Here is a 24,440-nt window from a genome sequence, read left to right on the forward strand (position 1 = left end):
CAGCAGACACAAGGAATTCTGCAACGGTACATGACAGGGCCTTTCAATTAATATCAACAAGTAATTTACAGAACAATCATAGTAAAGGACTCAGCTTTTACAGTCAGATATTCATACATTAAAACACTTTATCCATCATCCATCAGACAGAGCATACTAATGCATTTACTGAAACATCCACCATGTTTCTTGTTTTGTGTTTCTCTCATCCAAAGACTACTATTGATTTTTACACCAAGCTAATGACATTTTCTATCATGTAAACCTAATCCTACCATCACACATTTTTTTTTAAATTTTCAGACTATGGCTAGTCTCAGAGTCTCCAAACGAAAGAATTCACAATCATCTATTAAACATAATGGAACTGACTGTACAGTCCCTAGCATTACTGTAAAGGTTATTATGTTGTAGAACATAGTTGTTGCTGCATTGGTTGAAGGTTACACTATAGTGTTATATTTGCTTGATTCTTACATGTAATAGCCTATGAAGAACTAAAGCTGAGAAGGTTGTGGCATCCAGCAGTTATAATAACTTAAGGATTCATCTTAAAAACACGCACACACCATTGCCAATTAATTCAATGCATTATTTATAAATGTACTCTATATCCAGTGTTGTGGGTAACGCGTTACAAAGTAACGCGTTAGAGTACTCTAATTACTTTTTTCCTGAAATGTGTAACTTAACGCGTTAGTTTCATGCGTAAGTAATCAGTAACTTCGTTATTTTTTAAAAAAAGTAATCCGTTATTTTAAGGAAAGGAAAATCCCGACTGCAGCCTGCTTTTTGTCAGACAGTAGTCCTAGGTCTAATGTGCCACTTGCGGATGTATCAGCGGAGCCGAAGCTCTGTGATCTTAAAGTCAATGGCTGTGATGCGTCTGTGCCCTGCGCCTGAACCTGTTTGTGTGTGTGTGTGTTTTTTTTTTTTTTTTTCGAACTCCCGGCAAGATAGCAGAGAGGACAGCGTTTGGTTTATGGAAGTACGCACATTATTTTCAATTTGTCAACGAAAAAGAAAAGAACATAACGGTAAAATGCACACTCTGTGAGTGACACTTTAATAATAATTAGTTCGGCTATTAAGCGATTTGTCATTTGCCTGTGTGGCAGTGAAGGATTTAATTCGGTTTGTTATCATTTTTGTTTCACAGGCAGATGTTAATTTCTGTTAGATCGTTGGCTGGCTGGTTGTTCATCATTTCTAAATGGATTTAAATCTGCAAGCCTGTTTAAGGTTGTGTTTACAAGTAAGCATACTTGTACTTTGATAACTGCATTATTTAAAGTTAAAGAAAAATCAGGAGTTATCTTGTGGTGCTCATAATATACAGTAGCCTAGGCTACCCGGGCTGGGTAGGTGCGAATTTTGATTAATAATATGTTCTGTGATAATAAATAAATAAAACGCAATGTGGAATAGCTTATTGCTGACTGTCTTTCCTGTTATTGTTATCCTGCAGTGTTAATTTAGTTGGATGACTGACGTTATTCATTGTCGGGAGTCACGACTTCTAGGTGCATTTAAAGGGGCCGGGGGCTGTGTCTGTCATGTGTGAGCCGCTGCAAACGGCTTTTAATTTTTGGTAACGCATGAGTACTCTAACGCGTTACTTTTATGAATAGGTAACGCTGTATCATAACTGATTACTTTTAATTGATGGTAACGTTGTAACCTAACTAACTACTTTCCAAAGTAACTATACCCAACACTGTCTATATTTGTGGTTTTCAATCACAGGGCTGGGACCCTCAAGATCACTTGAGAGCATTTAAAATAAGACAAAACAAACATTAAACTGTTCTTGAAGAACCAGGGTTCCCACAGTCTTGGAGCAGGATATATGAGGGGAGCCTAATATTATAAATAAGTAAATAAGTATAAAATCTTAAAATGCAATTCCCATTCTTATATTTTTTTCAGAACATACATATTTTTAAATCGTCAAGATCCAAAATAGTTTGTTGGGTAGAAATTGTTACTAGTAAATCCTTATCGCTACCTGTTAAATCACAAACAACCTCCTCATGATGAGTTTTATTCCTACACCACAGAGAAATTCTAGAACAAAGAAAATATTCATGTTTTGGATTTTGCCTGTGACACAGGCCTCATCAAATCAAATAAATATTCCCCCCACTGTCTTTAATGCTTTACAGTCTACATCTTTCTCTTGATGTCTTATTCTCTTGTTTTCCTGTGTTGCATTTTGTGGGTCAGCACATGCCAAATGTACATACTTTTTTTGGCTGTTTGTTGTTTCTCTCTCTAAGTGGTCCCACCACTGAATACTGTACATCTTACAACCCCCCACTATCTCCCCCTGCTGGGAGCAATCTATATCAAAACCCAAAGAACCATCCAGAAGAGTCATTCAGCTTCAACACACTCTATCCATCATAAGGAGAAAATCAAATGTCTGTCTGGATATTAGAGTTGTGTATGTTACCAAGTAATGATTTAAATATGAACTAAAGGAACAGATTCAAAAGAATGCTACTAGAACGTATAAATCTATCATGTATTTCCACCTGCACCAGGGGCAGTGTGGGACAATTATAAAATTAAAACAGAGCTGTTCATTTTGCAGGCCAGTTCACCTTCAGTCGCTGGTCCCTATAGAATTGCATGTGTTTTTTTTTTAAGCTATGGGAGTCAGTGGGGACCAGCAACTGAAGTTGAACTATCTGGTTAAGTTTGGAAAAGCATTAGCATTTGAGTTATAGCTTCCCTCAAGATTTACCAGTGGGTTTTTAAAATACTGGTTTAGATTTAGTAGTACAAAAACCATTTAAGGTAAAAAAAAAAAAAAAAAAAAAAAAAAAAAAAATGATTTAGTAGTACAAAAACCATTTAAGGTGAAAAAAAAAAGATTTAGTAGTACAAAAACCATTTAAGGTGAAAAAAAAAAAAAAAAAAAAAAAAAAAAGAAAAAAAAAAAAAAAAAGATTTAGTAGTACAAAAACCATTTAAGGTAAAAAAAATAAATAAATAAAAAAAAGATTTAGTAGTACAAAAACCATTTAAGGTAAAACAAAACAAAAAAAAATTATATGAAAATATGGAAAGTGTAATCAACATAGTTGTAACCCTTTACCCTAACCTTGACACAAAATAAACCGCAACTTGTCCTTCTTTCATTAAGATTTTTCAATTCTTTATGTTTCAACATCTTGTATGTCAAGAACTGACAAGAAATGCTGCATATATTTATTTGTATGATAACAATTATTACAATTATTCACTTTTGTTGCTGTGTGTGGTTTACGGTCATTTTAGAACAGCTGAGACAAGTCAATGTAGCTGTTCTTATCATTTTAGGCCATATTCAGCTTCAAATTATCTTAACATTGACATTTATTCTTGTGGAAAATATTGCTCAGAACACAAACATGGTGCAAAAGCATTTAATGGTGAGGAAAAACAGTTCTTATTTTAGCAAACAGAAAGACCCTTTAAGCATTTAGGATTATTTGTACACGAACATATAAATAGAATACAGAATCTTAAATAAAGAATCTTAATTGTCATTTATCAAACTGTCATCTGAATCCCGATGGCCATTTATTGGAATATGTAACATTTTACATACCATTACTTTAAAACAATATTCCATGTAACAATGTCAACTGTTGAATCGCAGATATGTAAATAAGCGTATGTATGTAACGACTGTCGTACTTCATACACACACTTCATATACAGAAAAAAAAATAAAGATTATAGAAAAGGAAAAGAAGTAAATACTGGGATGAAAACATCATGCCTGATCTAAGCTACAACAGTCATCATTTATATCACCACTGAAATGATTACAAGTGTATATGTCTTACTTATCAACCAGTCGGCCAGGTTCAGTGATCATGGAAAGATCTGGGAGAAGTGGGTTTTTAAATACATTAACCTTAACCTTTCAGTCTTCCTTCAGAGCCATCACAGCCATCAACATGTGAACACTGTCACTCACCTTACCTGTGACTGTTCCTAAACTTCACATCAGACTGAAACTAGTACTATGAAGAACCTTCAGAGTCCACTCAAACTTCCCTTTAGTCGGTCCCGAGATAGAACACAATCTGGCCCTCAGTGGACCAACTCCAGCTGACTTGCAGAAAAAGGCAGTACGCCACTAACATAATAAGCAATGCCCAAAGAAAGAAGGCCGATGACCAGCAGCAGCAGCAGGACCCTCCAGAAGCCCAAGTCCTCCACAAACTCCTGCCATGTGGAGCGAAAGCTGGACAGCACACCCTCGCTGTTCTGCAGGTTTGGATTCAGCAGCGAATGGCTCTCCATCGCACTAGGAACAACGTTATTCTGTTAGGAAGAAAGCTACTGAAACATGTAATGAAACGATGTAAATGTGCAAAGCTAACCTCTCACTCTCAGCCATTTGCATGGCTTCAAGTTTGGAGTGAGCTCCTCTGTTGAAGCCCTTGACCTCTTGCTCTTCCAGCCCTTCCAACAGCCGAATGGCATCTTTATTCACCCCTCTCCTCTTAGCCAGCACCAGTGGTGTTGACCCATTGTGGTTACTGTTCAAGTGTTAAAGAACAATTGAGAAACAATTTGAACAAGTATTTTATGCAAAACTTATATTGAAAAACCTAATTACACATAATTAGTATAGTCCACACTGTAAAAAAATTCTTGTTGTTTTTACAAAAACTTTTTGGCAGCTGTGGTTGCCAGAATAATTTTGTAAAAATACAGAAAACTGTAAACACATTTACGTCAAAAACTGTTAATTTTACAATATAAAGCTGTAATTTACAAACAAGAAAATGTGAATATAAACCAGTAAATTCAACAACACACAAAATTAAATCTGTTTTGTACCTTGAAAATACTGACAACCACCATAATAATAAAGATGGTACTGTATAAGAGAAAGCCACATGAAGTATCAAAGCTCATCACAAGTAGCTTCACCACAAGCAGAAGTATATATTAACATATAGAAGGTGCACATTTATGGAAACACAAAACACCATCATGGTAACACACGTGATACTTAAATAATGCAAAAAACTTTCATTAAGCAACAGAAGATGTAACATAAAGCTCAAATGTACATAACTGATAACAAGAACTATTTAAAAACATGATTATTTAAACAAAATACTTTCAAATGTGGAGTGTCACGCAGGGAATTCTGGGAATATCAGTTTACAGTTTTAGACTGTAAATTATACATTGATTTGTTCTTTTTTTACTTCTAAAAGCTGTATAATTAACAGAATTTTACTGTAAATTTACATTAAATGCTTTGTTAGATCTTATACAGTTTTTCCCTGTATATAGTACGGGAACTTACTGTTAACCTATTATCAGTTTTTTTCCGTAGCGATTTTACAAAATTTTACAGTTAAAATTACACTTATTTTTTACAGTGCACTTACTACAGCTAAAATATTTGTATCAATACTTCTTATTGTTTTCTTCCCCTAAAATGTGTTGCTCTGTCAATACTCAATAAATAAGATTGTAATAAACTGTGAAAACTGAAGTAGTGAATAACACAGGTGTGCCACAGTATTAGTCGCATTGTACCCAACATTAAAAAAGAAAGAAAGTAGTCAAGAACACAAACATTTAAATGTTCAAATAAATATATTGGTATATCTCACCAAATATCAATTTTGAGCCCATTGGACACCAGGAACTGAATGGTGTCCACATGTCCGCACAGGTGCAGTGCAGTGTTGCCCTGATAGTCGGTGGCTAGCAGATCTGCACCAAACTTGTGCAGGAAGCGGCAGATGTCCACATTACCTCGCGCCGCTGCCAGATGCAGACCCGTGCGGCCCCTGTGGTCGCGGATGTTGGGGTCGCAGCCAGCCTCCAGCAGACGCTGAGCGAAACTCAAGTCCCCATCGACACAAGCCTGCAGTAACGGTACACTGGTCTGCGACGAGTCATTGATGAAGACATATGACATGTCCGAGTCGGTCTCCGAAAATTCCAGCGTAACTGAAAAGCACAACTGTATGTTCGACACCTCATAATACAACACTAAGTGAGAGAGAAAGAGCTTTATTGCCCAGTGTGCTTACACTAGGGCTGCACAATTAATCAAGTTTCTAATCACAATTACAATTATGGATGCCACTATTACGTAATCATTCAAAGCGGGAATTAATCGTTCAGAGCCCACTTATGTGTGAGTAAGATGCATTTTTTTTCTTTCTACATGTTATCTTAAGGGTTTTTCCATTGTTTTAATTTTAGTTTTAGTAAAGCATTATGATACCATTCATATTTGTACTTTTTTTTATATAGTTAAAAAAAAGAAACCGATCTGATGTGTAGTTGACATTTGAGGCTTAATACTATTAAAAAGCACAATATTTTTTTTTCAGTTAGAGCGTTTTTAGCTTTTTTATTTTCATATAAGAATATGGCATGCAGTTGCAATGGTATAAACATAATTCATTGTAAATTGTGGTAATCAGAAGTAATTAACGATCAAAATTACAATTTCAAGGGGAATAATCAACAATTATGATTTTTGTCATAACCGTGCAGCCCTAGCTCACACACACATGGAATTTGCCTTGGCTACAGAACATTTCTACATTTGCTACATTTCTACAGTAATATCATATATATTCCAAATCTAAATAAATTATATTGTCAAAACACTTAAATGTCAAAAGTTTCAGTTTCATTACCATCATTACCATTTTAAAACTAAGATGTCAATTCAATGCAACTTGATCTTTTTTGTTTTTTATTATTTTTGGAAACATTGTTTGTAAATAGGAGAAGCGGCCCTAGTGAGTCCTAAATTAAAACATCTGAAATATAAAAGAGATTAGTGGTCTTCAGAATACAGTGGGCTTAATTTTCTTAATGCAAAATATCATTTTTAATAAAAAAAAAATGTTTATTGTTAATTATGAGGTAAAATATGACCTAAATCTAAATGATGTGCTAATACTCCACTGCAATCATGAAACATGACTGAACTGCCTTGAACTGCTGAAACACTGTTTATCAAAGCACCTGCAGTATTTACCTGATCCTGAGCTGCAGTGCATTAGCCAGCACACGGCTAGATGAGGCTGACTAATAAACATCCATCTACGGCAAATAACAATCATCCCTGAGACTTACTCCTCTAAATTCATAACAGAGACGAATCTGCTGCTAGTAAAACTAGCTCTGTTGTGTCAAATGTGATATAACGTCATACTGTAAACAGCTCTATAATACTCGAATCACTGCATTTTTATCAGAGTGGATAACATCAGCGCATTTATTAACATACACTGTTGACGAGGGTTTATAGGTACAGTACCTGTTTAGTGCAGCAGTATCACAGAAGAAACGTCTTGCGCTTGTTCAAGTCCCGTTATGTCCTATGGTTATGTCTGTAGTGTCTGTTGTTTGTGAGTTACCACAGCATCAGTGGTGACTCTGAGTTAAAGCGCGCACAGCGCCCCCTGCTGCTGTGGGGCGCTGCTGTCTGAAATCTGTTTTGTTCCCTCTGTTTTGAATCAGTGCTTCGGAGCTTGTATCAAACTCGCCATATCACGAGATATCGGCAAATGCGGATACGGACGTCATACTGTTTTGAACTTTAGTTTCAAAACATTTCGTAATCCAGTATAATTTGTTTATTGCCTCTCAACCTTGTTAATGTTGTGTTCTCTTTTTGTTCTTTTTTTACTAAATTAAATATAATAAAATCCAGATGGTTCCCTAATAGTGCGTTAGTGTTATTAATAGTAATTAAGCATTAACAGGCAAAGCATCCCTGTGCAGAATGGCTGTCCAATAAAGTAAATGCCAGAAGATAATCTGAGGGCCAGAACCCAAAGTCTTTAATAGTTAATGGTTAATTAATAGTTCAATAAACGAGCGTGCATTACAATTACGAGCCATTCTATAAGGTGACATTTCAGCACTTGACAAACGGACAGCGACTCATAAGTAGCACTTAAAGTTACGTGCGATTGTATTCTGAATTTCTGGAAAAAAAAAGCGCGTGAAATAATAACGAACGACTGTAAAACACTCTTAAGTGCTAAGACCAATCGTTATCGGGAAACTCATTTCAAGGAGGTTCTTTATAGCGGCCTTGAACTTAATAAATTCAACAATATACACGAAATAGCCAATTATATAATTTATATATAGATACCCCCCCCCCTCCCCCTCTTATTTATTTATTTATTTATTTATTTATTATTATTATTATTATTTTTAAATCTCATTCTTTTCAGCACTTCAGCGCAAGTTTTTATGACGTTTTTATGATTTCTATGACAATTAGAACGTTGGTATTGCAGTATTTAAAGGCATGAAAATCAATTGCTCACTTTGGTTGAAAAATCGGAGTTTCTGATAACAAAGTCACACACAGTTTTTGCGTTGGACAGCTAAATTCACAACTAAAAAGCGCTTGATATGGAGTCTGTACACGAACCCTGTGAATACACCAACAACACGGAGGAGAAGCATGCTGCTCATCAGCTCGAGACGCACGCTCCTGGTGAGACTGATGGAGGGAGAGACGAGAAAAAGAAGAAGTGCTGGAGGTGGCCGTTTGGTCCTGGTGAGACCGATGGAGGTAGAAAGGAGGCAGGAAATCAGGAGAAACGTAACCTGGTTAATAATAAGACTGGGAAGAAGCTCACGCGCGCGGCGGCGGGAACATCTCGCAGACATGACAAGGGTAGTCACATGTGGATATTACTAAGTGATATATGACTGATTTTTCAATTACCAAAACCTCTGTTCTGATTTTTATAGCAAAGAATCACTGTCCCAAACGCTGCTGTCATTATCACACCAAGTATTTTAGAGTGAAAGTTTAGAGATCAGAAATTAAAAGACTTTAAATCACAGCATGATTGGAGAACAGCTTTAATTTTTATGCCAAATGCATTTTGTCAAAATTCAGTGTGAGAAACAAATCTGTTGGTTTTATATATATTAAGTCGAAAGTGCATCGAACCACTCCAATTTCAAAATGGACAATTTTTGTATTAATATTATTTATGTTGAATTAGAAAATGTTATTATAAAATATAAAATAGAAATGGAATAAAACTGCATTTCATAGTAACTACAACTGTTTACTTTTTAATAGGTTACATTCTGAGGCGTTATAAAATTGGTCCCAAGCTGGGTGAAGGAGGATTTGGCTTGGTGACCGCAGGGTCTCGCCGCAAGGATGGACTTGAGGTTTCTTTTTTTTGGCTTACAAAACTTTGCATATCTCTTCAGGATTCTTGACAGATATGATCACTGTGCTCATACTAACTGTTAACTCTTTGTTTTATTGATCAGGTTGCTGTGAAATATTCATTGAAGTCACCAAACATGCCATTTATCAGATTGGTGAGTAAGCTGTGCTCTCTGTCTCATTGCTTCTCAGTCTCTGTTTTCAGTTTCTAATATCTCATATTCATGTTAATCACAGACTACAAATGATTTGTGAACTGTTTTGATTTGTGGACTAAGGGTGCGTCCAAGTACTACATTTGAATTTGAATTTACTCCACAAACGTTAAAAAATTAAAAAAAGTTCTATATAATATGGATATGGGTAGTCTGAATGAAATTCGGACAACTATATAGTAGGGAAGTATGCAATTTCGAAGACAGCATAAGTCTTTCTTTGGGAAACCTCCACCATCGATCCATCATGTTTTCTCTTTAGCCCGGTCATCCCAAACGCCTGACCTGGGAGATAGGCCTGACACTTATGGCCAATAAGAGCCCCAGCTCCCCTCAAATCATTAAACTGCTGGACTGGCAGGAATACACTGGCCACTACATCATGGTCATGGAGCGGCCCTTGCCTTCCATGGACTTGCTTAGTTTCATGGAGCTCCACGGAGGAACCCTCAACGAGGGCACGGCACAACATGTTATGCGGCAGGTTGTTCGTGCCGCTAACGTGTGCTTTGATAACGGTGTCTTCCATCGGGACATCAAACCGGAAAACCTCCTGGTGAATCAAGACACCATGGAGGTGAAACTAATTGACTTTGGTTGTGGTGCTCTCATGAAAGAAGCAGCCTTCAAAGTCTTCTGCGGTATGTTACACAAACTGCTTTGTTCATTAGCTCACAGAAACACATCCTGCAGTCAGCATGCTGTAGAAATGTATTAAACATCAGACAGAATCTCTTTCTTCCAGGCACAAAAGAGTACTTTCCTCCAGAGTTCAAGCTCACTGGCAAATACCATGCCAAGCCGATGACAGTGTGGTCCCTCGGGATCTTGCTGTTTGAAATGTTGTGCGGGGATTTTCCCACAGCCAAGGACCTGTGCATGACCGCTGCCAACATCTGGACAAATCCAGGCCTGTCACAAGGTGAGATCTTCATCAAAGAAGAAGGAGGACAATTTGAATTCTAAATTAGCCGGAAGAGGCCAATAGCTTTGAAAAGATGGTAAGTGTAATCTAATAATCAGACATCTCTCTCGATTGTTTTTGCACAGAATGCTGCAGATTGATTTGTGATTGTCTGCAGTCTGAGCCAAAGAAGAGACTCGCTCTGGAGATGATGCATCTCCATGACTGGTTTAAGGTATGGAGTCCTTATAAACTAGTTTGATCATCAGTCATATAATCATCATAAACATGTTGCCAAAGTGCTGTAAATGAAATGTATTTAGACAATACATGTAATGTGTTTGTTTCAGGTCATGGATTAAGACTTGGAGAGAACATCAGAAAACGACATCTGTCCCAGCCACCCTTGATTTCTGTTCTCAGTCTACTTTCCATCTGCCGGGTCGATATTAGTGGCCTCTCCATCCCTCCTCTCAGGCCTTAGCGTCTTGTTGTGCCACCAAGTCCTTGATTTAAAGCAGTATATCTGGCAGTATTGCTTGCTTGGAGAATAAAAGTTATTTTTATATCATTATTGGTTTTCATTTATTTTAAAGAGTCTCATAAAAAGGTATTTCTGTGTCATACCCATGTCATTATACAGAGTTGTGTCCTGATATGGCACAAAAACATACCCACACAAAGCATTGAGTAGTGAATGAACACACACCCGGAGAAGTGGGCAAGAATTTTCTGTGGTGCCCGGGAACAGTTGGGCACCTCAGTCATGGCTATTGAGGACGGAAGAGTCCATCACCACTCAAAATGTACTATTATAAAAACAAATCTGAGTTCCAGTGCTATACTGGTTTATCTTTCTTAAGTGATTTTGACAGTCACATGGTAATAAAGATTAAAAGTTTTACATCACAAGAGCAACTTAATATAAGACAGCACTTAAAAGTTGGAATACTTTTATTTGAGAGGTTTCATACAGTACATGTACTCATTGTGAGCATTCAAATCAAACATTTACAGCACTATACCAAATTCCGGAAAAAATGTCGTCCTCTCATTTAAAAATGTTTAACAATCAGTTATGAACATTTACAGTGTTTCAAAATTATACTTCTCTTTTTTTTTCCGTCTCAGCGCAGAAAACAACCAAAAGCAATATAAATGGGAAAATATTATTAAATCTTTCCCGGTTATTAAATGTACAATGAATTGAATACATCTTTCTATAAAGGGGATGAAATGAATAAACCATAATCTAACTACTTACAGATGCAACGAAATAAAACACAGAAGAAATGCATACTCATGGCTACCAATGAGAGACTTAGTGTTCATAGTGGTTATATATCTTTCTAAGAGACTGGCTGACTTATTAGTCTATTTAAAAATATATTTATATTATACACATTTTTGGTCATGGAATGAATTACTGAGGCTGAAAATGTATACCTTAAAAGACCAAGAAATGATCTGTAAGGTATTAAGCATCCACATAATTTATGTTTAATGGACGTTTAAATGTTCTCAACAATAAAAGAAAATAATATATCACTAGGTGAAAAAGATAAATTTAAATCAACTGCATGTGAAAGAACATTAACATATATATAAAAGATAATATATATAAGATATAAAAGATGATTTTTTTTATTTATCTTTTTTTTAGTTCAGTGCTATTCATACAGGATATGAATGGGGTTAGACTAACCATTTCAAGTGACAACCATGAGGACAATCTTATTCATGAAGATGCAAAGTGCAGGTTTGTCCATTTTTGCTGAATGGTAAACAGGATTAACGAATGGTTAACATGAATGTGAAGAAAGCACCAACACAGGCTACTAAAGCCAAAACATATCCATGAAATGCAGTATTGTTTTCAACGCTGCATGGATTAATTTGGAAAATCAAGGTTCATTATTCCGTGCCATCCACAGTGAGTCTGGGATGCACTCTCTGAGGTAGCCGTGAATATGACCAACAACTTAAAGAAAAACACAACATATTATTTTCAACATAGCACCGTTGTTGATAAACAGATGAAGAGTAAAATCTTACCAATTTACCATGGGCTCACCTTAGCCCTTCAAATCATCACTGTTGGGGTATCAAGGGCATGAATCTAATCAGTCAGTTCATGTTTGGTTCTTTATCTTCCTCTACTCATCCCATCCACTCTTCTTTCAGTAGTTTGGATAAAGTCTCCTGCTGTGCATCTACACAAGCTACAAGATCTTCATGCAGACTTGACAGCGACTGATGAGTGAGCGGTACTCGACTCCCTTCAGCGTCTCCTGGGAAGGAGCATGGATGAACTGTTTGTTCTGCTCTACTATGGTCAACCAGAAGCTGTACTTGTTGGCAAAGTAGTGGCAGGTGCCGTGGGCACCGTTGCACTCGATGAAGGGGGTGGCACGGAAATCCTCCAGACAAGAACCGGGAGACACCAATGACTGACCGCCTCCTTCGGCACCTGCGGCGGTGTGCTGAAGGACAAACATACAGTAAATGTCACAAGTTATATGTAGGTAGTCTTGACATTGGCGAAATAAAACATCCTTTAGTTAATAGCTTACATACCGTACTATAAGTCGCATCAGTCCAAAAATACGTCATGACGAGGAAAAAAACGTATATATATATAAGTCGCACTGGACTATAAGTAGTGAACCAAGAGAAAACATTACCGTCTACAGCCACGAGAGGGCGCTCTATGTCTTCAGTGTAAGCTACAGGAGCACTGAGCAGCACAGAGCGCCCTCTGGTGGCTGGAGACGGTAATGTTTTCTCTTGGTTTATTTCTCTTGGTTCATGTCAAATTAATTTTGATAAATAAGTCGCGCCTGACTATAAGTCGCAAGACTTCCAAACTATGAAAAAAAGTGTGACTTATAGTCTGGAAAATACGGTAAATATTAAATTTTCAACATACCTTTATTGTATTAACTGTCAAGCGTTTGAACATTATTTTATACAGATGAGTGAACATGAAATAGCTCAGTTCATGTGTGTGGTATAACTCAATTTTACCATGAGGAAGGAGTAACCAATCCACAGACTTCTCCAGCCCTGAGGGCAGGTCGGTATGCTGAGATCCTGGCTATGGATAGCGATAGCTTGAGATGGAGCCTCGCACACTGAGCAGCGGCTAATGTATGGAGATATCTGCTGATCTGCCACAGGCATCATGGGAATGGGTGCTGTGGTGGACAGCCAGTAGGATTTGTCATTGCGACTAGCGTAGTGGCAGATTTCATCGACTGTGCAGTACAGGAAGGGGATGGTGCTGAAATGCGGCAGGCAGGAGCCGGGCAATCCTGTGAGGACCAGAACATTGGATTCAACTTTCACAACATTATCTTGAGGTTAGTCAGCTTACCAGTATATACAAGGAAAATTGTGTACATTACATGGTTTACAATAAATTGATCCACAACAATTCATATTCCGAATCTATTTCTAAACCGAATGATCCAAATGAATGAAAATTCGAAAAACATCTGAAAGCCCTTGTAATAACAACCGTAGTGTCTTACCCAGGTCCTGGTTGTGTGCTTTCTCCTGCCCCTCTACATAGAGCAAACTGTATCCGTCCCACAGCCTGGACATGCCTTGAGGACACATGGGCACCTGGCTGGACTGACTGTGTTTCACCAGAGTATAACCGATACTGCTACTGCGCGCCGGTGGACCAGGACGACCTTGCATTCCCGGTGAGCCACGCGCTCCTGTAGAAGATATGTCAAAGTGGAAGAACTTAAAAGGCAGTTACAGAAGGGAGATGTGGTGGCCATGCTTTAAAATTAAATTAATATAATCTTATTTCAAGTGATGACAGATTCTGATTTGAGCCTTAGTGTAAAGTTAACCCTGCCTTCTTTAAATATTTCTAAATGATTAACAGTTGAAAACATTTGTTAGAAATTTTAAAAAGTAATGAAATGTAATCAGTTGCATCACTTTAATAACGCAATTTAAAAATGTATGCTACTTATTACATTTTATATAGGGTATATATTATATTATATAAAAACTTGTACTCTGTAACCTATTACATTCCCAAAGTAACCTTCCCAACACTGCTTATAAATATTCAGTTAATTAAATATCTACCTAATCTGACCACTACAATGACTTCTGCGGGTGTATCTTAAGTAATTACAGCAATTGACTGATATTAAATAATATGATTTGATAGAAAATAATCAAAATTATTTAGCTGTTACCACATAAAGAGTTTAATGATTCTCATCTGGTCTTGCTTCAGAATCCCAATTTTAAACTATAAATCAAGTGGCACAAGACCAGGTTAAAAATGTCTGTAGCACAAAAATGTTTATTACAAAAAAAAAAAACCTTATTGCAAAAGCTCACCAAGGCTGCTTTAATTTCATAAAAAATACAATAAAAAAATGGTCATATGAAACTATTAAAATCAATACAAATGTTGCGTTGGTGCTCAAGAAACTTTTATTATTATTATTATGCTGAAAACAGTTACTGCTTAATATTTTTCTGGAACCCATGATGCATTTTTTTCAGGATACTTTGATGAATAGAAAGTAAAAAAAAAAACAGCACAGCATTTATTTGAAATAAATCTTCTGTTTTATTATAAATGTCTTTACTGTCACGTTTAATCAATTTAATGCATCCTTGCTGAATAAAAGCTTCTCTCTAATAATTTTTGAATAAACAATAAAGACAATAAACAATAAATCTTGAAGAAGTTTGATGGCTCACACAGCCATATATATATATATATATATATATATATATATATATATATATATATATATATATATATATATATATATATATATATATATATATGTGTGTGTGTATATATATATATTTTTTATATAATAAAATCTTTCTAATATATCTAATATATGTATATATATATATATATATATATATATATATATATATATATATATATATATATATATATATATATGTATATATATATATGTATATATATATATGGCTATATGGCTAGTATTATTCCTTTTTTTTATTATACACACACACACACACACACACACACACACACACACGCACATATATATATATATATATATATATATATATATATATATATATATATATATATATATATATATATATATATATATATATATGCATTGTCCATTTGGAATTATAAGGTTCTAGCTAACAATTTTCAAAATTGAGTTATTCATATATTATTATTTACATATTAACTTATTTACATTATGTGCTAGATTTTTTTATGTTGTTTACATTTTGGAACTTTAAAAAACTGAAAGGTTCAATCAACACAGAATTGAATGCAAAATCTTTGAAGCTCAATATTTCAAAACTACTCGGGATGCAGATAGAACATTATAATTCCAAGGGGACTATATATATATATATATATATATATATATATATATATATATATATATATATATATATATATATATATATGAACCACTACTCCAAAACATTTATACAAAGGACGTAAAAGGTAGAAGGACACTCTTTGTACCTTGGCTTCCTGTGGGTCCTTGGATTCCTGGAGGTCCAGGGTCACCAAAAGTTCCAGGAGATCCAGCTGCACCAACAGGACCAAGTCTACCCATTGGTCCTCTGGGTCCTTTGGGACCTAGAGAGATTTCAGAGGAATTGAAATTGGAGTTAAAAGATAAATAATTTATCAGACTTTCAGTTTAATATTTCTTACTTTTTTCTTACCTTCTGCAAAGACGATTAAAAAAAAAAACACTCACCAGGGACTCCTGGACGGCCTGGTATGCCTGGCATTCCTGCCTGACCATCAGACCCATCAAGACCTTGTGGGCCCTGTTCCCCATATGGCATTCTTTCGGTTATGTTAAGTGGGAACACAGTACCTGGAATTCCCTTACGACCGGGAATACCTGAGAGGATGATAAGCAAAGCTGTTGTTTCAATAATGCTCATGTTTTATTACTGTTAGCTAAATCTCAAAATATACAAAATGCTTACTGACCCTTTAACCCTTTGGGTCCATTCCTGCCAAAATATCCTGGTTCTCCAGGTGACCCCGGTGATCCAAGTACACCATCAAAGCCAGGGTCACCTTTTTGTCCTTGTAAATCCAGAGAGCACAAAAATGAATAAACTCCAATGAATAAACTATTGAAACACAGTAAAAAGAGACAGGGCAATATTAAAGCAGTAGAAAAAAACACCTTTAAAACCAGGACTGCCTTGCATTCCAGGGGCTCCAAAACCACCGGGTTCTCCACGTGGTCCTGGTATCCCTGGTCGCCCAGGATATCCATCATCCCCCCTGTCTCCTTGGAGGGTTCCAGGGCCTGGTGGACCAGGCCGGCCAGGAGGGCCAAAAGGACCTACAAATGACCCAGTTCAACTGATTTCACTGTATCACCAGAACTATGAGCAACTGCTATTAACAAAAGGTGAAATTCACGCTCAAAGAGAAACAGATCTGCCTGTACAAGAAATTATAATTGCTAGCCCTTTTACATCAAACATTTGTTTTGTTAAATATATATATATATATATATATATATATATATATATATATATATATATATATATATATATATATATATATATATATATATATATATATATATATATATATATATTTATATATGTAGCCCAAGAAAGAAGAAGTAATAAAAGTAATGAGAAGAGAGATGTCCTGTACCTTCTCGTCCATCTAATCCTGGAAGTCCGGAGTCTCCAGGAGGACCTGGGATATTAGAAGGACTAGGGGGTCCAGGGGGTCCTGGATTACCAGCGAAGCCTCTCGAACCAGAGGCACCTGGAAACCAAGATTTCATAATCACTAAATACGTATAAAATCACTAAATGCAAATAAAAGAGAAACGAAGCAATGACCCCATAATTACTTGCTTGTTTTTTTTTTTTTTTTGGTGTGATTCCCACTCTACTTTTTAAATAATTAGCTCGATGGCTCAGTATTTTTTCCATTTATGTTTACTACCATTTAAACAATATACATGTATTTACAGTTTTCTTTTTTTTCTTCCAGACTTTCCTTTTCATTCAAATTTATATTTTTCCCTTATTTTCTTTTCTTTCAAGAGATTCACATATAACAGAAGGTCTGGTGAGGCCAACTTTCATGGTCAGTGGTCCATACACAGAATCCTCCTCACCAGGGTCTCCTCTGGATCCTTTTTCTCCTGGGCGCCCAGGTGCTCCGGGTTGTGATGAGCCTCTCTCTCCCTTCAGGCCATTCACACCAGGAGCTCCAGTCCGACCACCTTCAGTCACACCTGAGGACATAAGTTAAATGAAAGAGCAGTCACTAGTTTGCACATGTTTAAAGCATAATGTACTGTAAAACTTATAATCAAAGGTTTATCTGATTAATGTACCTGGAACACCAGACAGCCCCTTGGATCCTGGAAGACCATTGAGTCCATGTAAACCAGGTGATCCTGGAAAACCTGGAGGAAGAATTAAGGCAGGGTATTTCAGAAATGGCAACATGCTGGGCTGAGTTTCCCAAAAGCTTCGTAAGCCTAAGAAGTTTGTAAAAATCAGCGTAGATCTACGAGTGCTCTGGAGTAATTGTAAAGCCATAAGTGCATCATAAGAAGACAGATTTATGTGGTCACCTGCAGGACAATCTGCAGATTACACCTTCAACTTGATTCAAGTGCAATGTGATTATAATATAAGGATTTGATTGTGCTTTATGACTCGTTTTATCGATTTATTTTTTATTAATTTATAAATGAATTAATTAAAAATGGCAGGAAAATGTATAAGTACACATTTAAATGACTGAAAAAAAATAAAATAAAAAAGAAGTAATGTAGGAAATGCTTCAAAGACTCTCTCTCTCTATATATATATAATTTAAATAAATAAATAAATTTAAATAAATGTATGCATTTAGCAGATGCTTTTATCCAAAGCGACTTACAGTGCATTCAGGCTAACCTTTTTTTCCCAACATAAAAGTATATAAAGTATATTATATATTATTATGTAAAGTATAATATTGTACACTATAATATAATATAATATTGTATTGTATTATAGTTATTATATCCAAGTGGTCTGTCTGGAATGCAGCATTAGGTTAACATCAATAAACAATCGTAAAATTACTCATAGAAAACGTTCTTAAGCGCTAAGATCAATTGTTATCAGGAAACCCGGCCCTGGTTACAAAGTAACGGATTACAGTAACTATATAACTTTTTTGGGTAACGAAGTAAAGTAACGCATTACCCTAACAATATTGGTAACTACTCTACTTTACTAGACTACAGGAATGCGCTTTTCTGCATTACACAAGCCGTGTTTGTCTGTATGTAAAGTTCTGGGCCGGGTTTCCCGTTAACGATTGATCTTAGCGCTTAAGAGCATTTTCTACGAGTAATTTTACGATCGTTCGTTATTGTTTCACGTGCGTTTCCCAACCACTTCAGCAAGTCATTGACATATTTACATGTATAAAATCAACTTAATTCATTTTTTTCTTAAAATAGCCTTATGAAATGTTTTTCCCCCTCCAGAAATGCACTGAGAGTCATGCTGCGTTCACTTCATTAGCATTTGACAGTTTGATTTGAGTAAAACTAGCGTCACAACACATACACAGGACTGTAAAGATATTCACTTTAACACTTCAAAATAAAAGTCTGGTTTAATTTAAAGACAAGTATTTTCCAGAAATGTATTACTATTGTTCAGCAGAATGTACATATTCTACTACTACTACTACTACTAAAATGAAACGAACATAATTTTTTTAAGGAATAATCACAATATACAATAACAACATTTCTTCCATGTTTTATTTATAATAGTAAATCCCCTTTGTTTACCAAAAAATAAAGTTTGCTTAATTTTCAATAATTAAAAGAAAAACTAAATTAATGTTTTATGCCTTCATTTGATAACCGGAAAAAATGTATATACACAACAGAATTTCTGTGGGAAACAAAAAAAAAAAAAAAACATTTCATAAGGCCATTTTAAGAAAAAATTTAATAAATTAAGTTATTTTTATGCATTTAAATAATTAGACATGCTAAACATACTGTATGGTGAAGAAAAAAATAAAACATGTCATAGGGCCCTAAACATGTAATTTTTGTTGAACTTTTAATAAATTGTTGTGAAAATGTATAAGTGTTATGATTTAAATTAATTAGACATGCTTTTTGATTAATACTATTAAATTTAACCATTAAAAAGGAATTGAGAAAAAAAAACACAGAAAAAAAAATGGAATCCAGAAAAATTCAAACTGAAAAATGCAATTTAATAATTTAATGGAATTTGGGAAAAAATAAAACGTATTTCATAGGGCACTAAAAAAGTAAAGTAAAGTAATAAGTAGTGAAGTTACTTTTCAAATGCAGTAACTAGGAAAGTAATCTCATTACAATTTACAGAAGTAACTAGTAACTAGTAACTAATAAAAAATGTTGAGTAACTACCCCAACACTGTCTACTGGTTTGTAGAAAGATGAACGACTACAGGTGAAAAACATGTTTTAGCAATATCTAAAATAAACTGGTAAAAGTTCTTGTTTAACCTTTCTCTCCTGATGAACCTGGAGCTCCAGGACGGCCTGGAACTCCATCACGCCCCTTCTGTCCTGGATAACCAGGCAGACCCCTAATGCCTGGGAGGCCTGGTGAGCCTATAAACAAATACAACAATACATTTAAATGAACATTAGGAAAGAAGAGAGCTGCTATTGTTAAAGCTGAAATAATTTCAATAGAATCATAAGGGTGGATCTAAACTTCCACATACCACCAAATCCTGGTGCTCCCGGCTCTCCAGGAAAACCTTTCTGGCCTTGGAATCCCAAGACTCCTGGGAGCCCTGGATCACCTGTTTCACCAGGAAGTCCTGGACCACCTTGTTATGAAAGACAAAAGACAAAAACCTATTTACAAAATCAGACTGAAATATAAATTACAAAAAAATAGAAGAGTTTACAAGATATTCACATACTAAAAGCCTGAAAAAGTCTTTCTCACCTGGGAATCCGCGATTTCCAATCAAACCCTTTTGTCCAGGGGGTCCAGATAATTCATATGAATCACCTTTCTCACCTTAGAGACAATGTTTAGGGACATTAACCTAGTATTCAACTACTTGCATTTCCATATGTAGTGTAGGTCAGAAATAAGGCACATAATTAGTATTCTTATTATACTTGGCATTGACAGAATCACACAGATCTCACCTTTGCCACCAGGTTGTCCTGAAGTGCCTGGGAACCCTTGAACACCAGGTAAACCATCATCACCCTGCAGTGGAGAACATCACAAAAAGTAAAAAACACTGTATATTTTTATGCATAAAACATTTTGATAAGTCCAAGTATGAGACTTTGATACCATATTAGACACAATGCCAATAACAGTATTAGTACTGCTAGTGCAGAGTAAACTTTTTTTTACATTATTATATTTGTGGGGCTGAATACAGCATGCTTACCCTCATGCCTGGTAAGCCAGGGAAGCCCATAACTCCAGATGAACCTTTGGGTCCAGGAAAGCCAAAGGAGCCGGGAATACCTGGGAGTCCTGGCTGGCCAGGAAAACCTTTTGCTTGGTCTGCAACACCAGGTGATCCAGGATAGCCTTCACGTCCAGGAAGCCCTGGATAACCCTTATCACCTGTTAAGAGGGGAAAAAAAATTTGTTTTTATTTTATTTTTATTTTAAAGACTGGTATTTAGTGTCATTATAATCCCATACTTTTATCACAAGCTGAAAAAATACATTTGCTTATCATTAGATTCCATTGAATGACTCTACATAAAGCTCATCATCACAAGTCCATGAACAAACCTCTATTGCACTAAACAGCATAAATTCCTCATTAAAAATGAAGGAACTGAGGTCTAATTGGATGTTCTGTCCACTTTTTGTACCTCTTGGTCCTGGGAAACCAGGCAGTCCTTGACCTCCTGGGTCACCTCTTTCACCCTTTAACAGCTGATTTGCTGGAATAGATGGAGGAGATGGTCCTGGAAGACCAGGAACACCACGATCCCCTTTAAAACATAAAAATACAGTGTATCCATTAGAATAGTATGCATTATATTTCTTCAGTGCATTTGAAAATATAATCACAATAAACTATTTTATATCCTGCTTCTTGCTGAAGTACTAAATTCTTTTTTGAGTGCCTTCTATGGTTTAGCTTAACTAAAAAAAAAAAAAAAAAAAAAAAAAAAACAACACCAATGAAACGTCCTGCAAGTGCCATCAATAAACCTACCTTTGGTTCCTCTTGATCCAGTTCCCCCAGGTACACCATCCTGTCCAGTGAAACCAGGTACACCTTTAACACCTGGGCCACCTTGGACGCCAGGAGAACCAGGAAATCCTGGGAACCCCACCAATCCAAGAGACCCTTTCTCCCCTTTAACACAGACAACAAAATAACTACATTATGATAGTTAAATGTAAAATATGCTTATTATATTATTTTATGCTATTTGAAACAATCTCCAAGATGCTTGTTTGACATTTTTGTAATAAAGCACGGCATAACAAATTTAAATAGTGTGGTTCAAGAGATAGTAGAAGCATGTTTAAATGATTCAGAAATTAATTTAAAGTAGTTTCTCAATTTAAAATAAGCTCTTTCTGCAATATCATACCCTTTATTCCTGGTCTTCCAGGTATGCCTCGACGTGTTCCAATGCCAGGGGGTCCAGGAGGTCCCCTGAATCCCTGTGACCCTGGGATGCCAGGAAGTCCTGGTATACCCTTTATTCCACCAGGCCCTGGAGGTCCTGGATCTCCTCTCACACCCTTCAGCCCTGGGAAACCTGCGGAGGAACAAAATAATTAAAACATAATATAGGGATTGGCTCTGAAAGTGCTTAGAAATTACTTGGATTTCACTGAAATAAATTCCATTAAGATGTGTTATGAGATAATAAGTAAAACAAAAGTAAATAATCTCATAATACTGAACATATGAGCACACTTACCCACTAAAGAAATACTTTAAAAACAGTATGCAGTGCTTTGAACAAAGGTAATTAATGAAAAAACAAAAAAAACGCAATGCTGTTCATTAACAAATTACTAAAATATGTATTAAATGTTGATAAAAGTTGACATTTATTGATATTTATTGTACTGGATGAACACAACATATTTCACGATTTGTGGTAATGTCAGTTCAAAGCAAGGGCTAAATCTAGATTACAAGCAGTTGGAACATAAAATTTTCCTTTCATGACTAACTAAAGCTGACATTACCTTTTCTAAAGATGCTGCCGTTTTATAAGTAGCTGGGTTTGTTGTTAAAGGCACACAGGCACATCAGGGTTATAGCAAGTTATGATGCTAGAAAGTTAGATTAGAAGCTAGATTGCTCAAATACACTGAACCTGAGGGTTAGTATTTAAGCACAGAAGTTTAGGTCATCTTTTACGTGTGAGTGTTCTATGTGCTTCCTGCTTCATGGTACACAAACACAATAAAAGATGGGGAAATACAGTTTGTTTTTTTACAGTTTGAAACTCCTTTCAAAATAAGGTCAATCCAAGAAAATACAAATTAACATTTGGCAGATTCAAATAAACATTAATTCTGCATTGTCAACACGAACAAATCACTCTGTTGGATTGAAATAGAAGCCTAGAAGGAAGAGTTAACCCAGAAATTAAACTTATGTCATCATTTACTCACCTTCATAAGAAACCTGAGTTATGTCCCTTTGGTGAAAGTCTCTTACACCAAACCTTTGACAGTTCAAAGGGTTCATAAAGACATTTTAAAAGTAATTCATATGAAACAATATTTAATAAAAATAATTTAATTCTGTTCAAGTATCAAAGCATATAAAGCAATCGTGACTCTTCAGAAGATTTGGATTAGTGCAAGTTGGTGGAATAGACATTTAACGGAAGGACAGAAATCTGTCAGGTTTGACAAAAAAATCTTAAAGATGGATGAAAGTCTTATTGGTTATAAACAAGGGTGAGAGTGAGTAAGTGAAGACACTTTTCAGTTTTGGGTGAAAAAAAGACATGCTCCCCAACACTCTTAATTAAAAGGAATGGAAAGACAAGTGCACTAAGAGGAAGCATCGCAAGAGTGTGAATCGTGTGTAAGAGGAACATCAGCACTAAATGAGGGCGGGAGGACAATATTTCTCACCTTGGCAGCCTAGTGAGGTGACCCACCAAAAATAGAAGAGGGTGACACCACAGATGGAAGGATGGGAGGGTGGAAATGATGGTGATGGAAAAAGAGAAGAAGGGGAAGATGACCATAGAGAAAAGAATATTAATAATAACAGATATTTTCGTGAGGAAGATCAGTTAACACAGGCTGACGAAGACCCATGAGAAGAGAAAGAGCTAGTGAAACATTTGACCGCATTTCAAATCTGCAGTAGTAAAAACACAATACTCGCATGCAAGTTTAACGAAAACCGTGACAACTAGAGTTGTGACAATAGAAATAGACAATAGTATCATGTACTGACATTAGTCAGATATATCGCCTGTGGCTGATGCCTTTGATGATAGCGAGACTATTATTATTATTATCATCAGGCTAGTATTATTATCTAATTAATATTAGGGCTTATTTGTTCCATCATTTTTCATTTTCCGCATTTTTAAAGTGTTGTGCATTATAACCAATCACACGTTTCCATTGAGTTTATGAATGCGCTATAAGCACCACCGGCTGACAGAGAGTGGATTTACAGAGTTACAGAGTCTGTATGCAGTTTTTGTCTGAATTTGTCTGACTGAATTTGCATGCCCTACTGTAAATTTTGACCAGCTGATGAAAAACAAGCATATGTGGATTCTACCCTTTTAAACCATTTAAAAAAGATATCTAGAATTATTTATGGAGCAGATAAAACACGTATATTTATTATTATTATTTATTAATCAATTATCATTTTGAATAAACACTTTCTTTATTTAAAGCTGCAGTAGGTAACTTTTGTAAAAATGTATTTTTTACATATTTGTTAAACCTGTCATTATGTCCTGACAGTAGAATATGAGACAGATAATCTGTGAAAAAAATCAAGCTCCTCTGGCTCCTCCCAGTGGTCCTATTGCCATTTGCAGAAATACACCACTCCCATTAA

General features: G+C 35.7%; 3 protein-coding genes across 6 annotated transcripts in view; 1 reads left to right on the plus strand and 2 right to left on the minus strand.

Annotated features, from left to right (window-relative positions):
• Positions 1–3,399: 3,399 nt before the first annotated feature.
• LOC128017723 (ankyrin repeat domain-containing protein 46-like) lies at positions 3,400–7,444 on the minus strand. Of its 2 annotated transcripts, none has more exons than XM_052603182.1 (4): positions 7,310–7,444; positions 5,637–5,979; positions 4,383–4,541; positions 3,400–4,306 (listed from the first exon to the last, which is right to left on the minus strand). In XM_052603182.1, exons 2-4 carry the CDS (start codon positions 5,945–5,947, stop codon positions 4,090–4,092), a joined length of 687 nt encoding a protein of 228 aa, XP_052459142.1. In that variant the 5' UTR covers positions 5,948–5,979; positions 7,310–7,444; the 3' UTR covers positions 3,400–4,089. The 2 variants fall into 2 exon arrangements, with proteins under 2 accessions (XP_052459142.1, XP_052459143.1); XM_052603183.1 differs by having other exon boundaries at positions 5,637–5,992; positions 7,310–7,355.
• A 977-nt stretch (positions 7,445–8,421) lies between these two features.
• On the plus strand, positions 8,422–10,683 carry LOC128016398 (serine/threonine-protein kinase pim-2-like). Its single transcript, XM_052600869.1, has 7 exons — positions 8,422–8,689; positions 9,107–9,201; positions 9,307–9,357; positions 9,680–10,058; positions 10,163–10,339; positions 10,468–10,556; positions 10,672–10,683. The coding sequence occupies exons 1-7, from the start codon at positions 8,422–8,424 to the stop codon at positions 10,681–10,683; spliced, it is 1,071 nt and encodes a 356-aa protein (XP_052456829.1).
• Positions 10,684–11,257: 574 nt separating this feature from the next.
• Positions 11,258–24,440, minus strand: part of LOC128017725 (collagen alpha-6(IV) chain) — a 133,223-nt gene continuing 120,040 nt past the window's right edge. For all 3 annotated transcript variants that reach the window (XM_052603185.1, XM_052603184.1, XM_052603186.1), the window contains 18 exons: positions 21,973–22,143; positions 21,588–21,731; positions 21,238–21,360; positions 20,799–20,980; positions 20,545–20,608; positions 20,336–20,410; positions 20,106–20,213; positions 19,882–19,989; positions 17,701–17,772; positions 17,479–17,598; positions 17,004–17,120; positions 16,519–16,680; positions 16,317–16,415; positions 16,075–16,224; positions 15,834–15,950; positions 13,855–14,046; positions 13,349–13,635; positions 11,258–12,804 (listed from right to left, as the gene is read on the minus strand). In XM_052603185.1, the coding sequence (XP_052459145.1) occupies positions 12,544–12,804; positions 13,349–13,635; positions 13,855–14,046; positions 15,834–15,950; positions 16,075–16,224; positions 16,317–16,415; positions 16,519–16,680; positions 17,004–17,120; positions 17,479–17,598; positions 17,701–17,772; positions 19,882–19,989; positions 20,106–20,213; positions 20,336–20,410; positions 20,545–20,608; positions 20,799–20,980; positions 21,238–21,360; positions 21,588–21,731; positions 21,973–22,143 (2,552 nt within the window). In that variant the 3' untranslated portion in view covers positions 11,258–12,543. The remainder of the gene's footprint in view (positions 12,805–13,348; positions 13,636–13,854; positions 14,047–15,833; positions 15,951–16,074; positions 16,225–16,316; positions 16,416–16,518; positions 16,681–17,003; positions 17,121–17,478; positions 17,599–17,700; positions 17,773–19,881; positions 19,990–20,105; positions 20,214–20,335; positions 20,411–20,544; positions 20,609–20,798; positions 20,981–21,237; positions 21,361–21,587; positions 21,732–21,972; positions 22,144–24,440) is intronic.

Source organism: Carassius gibelio, chromosome A7, assembly GCF_023724105.1.
Source record: "Carassius gibelio isolate Cgi1373 ecotype wild population from Czech Republic chromosome A7, carGib1.2-hapl.c, whole genome shotgun sequence".
Lineage (NCBI taxonomy): Eukaryota > Metazoa > Chordata > Actinopteri > Cypriniformes > Cyprinidae > Carassius > Carassius gibelio.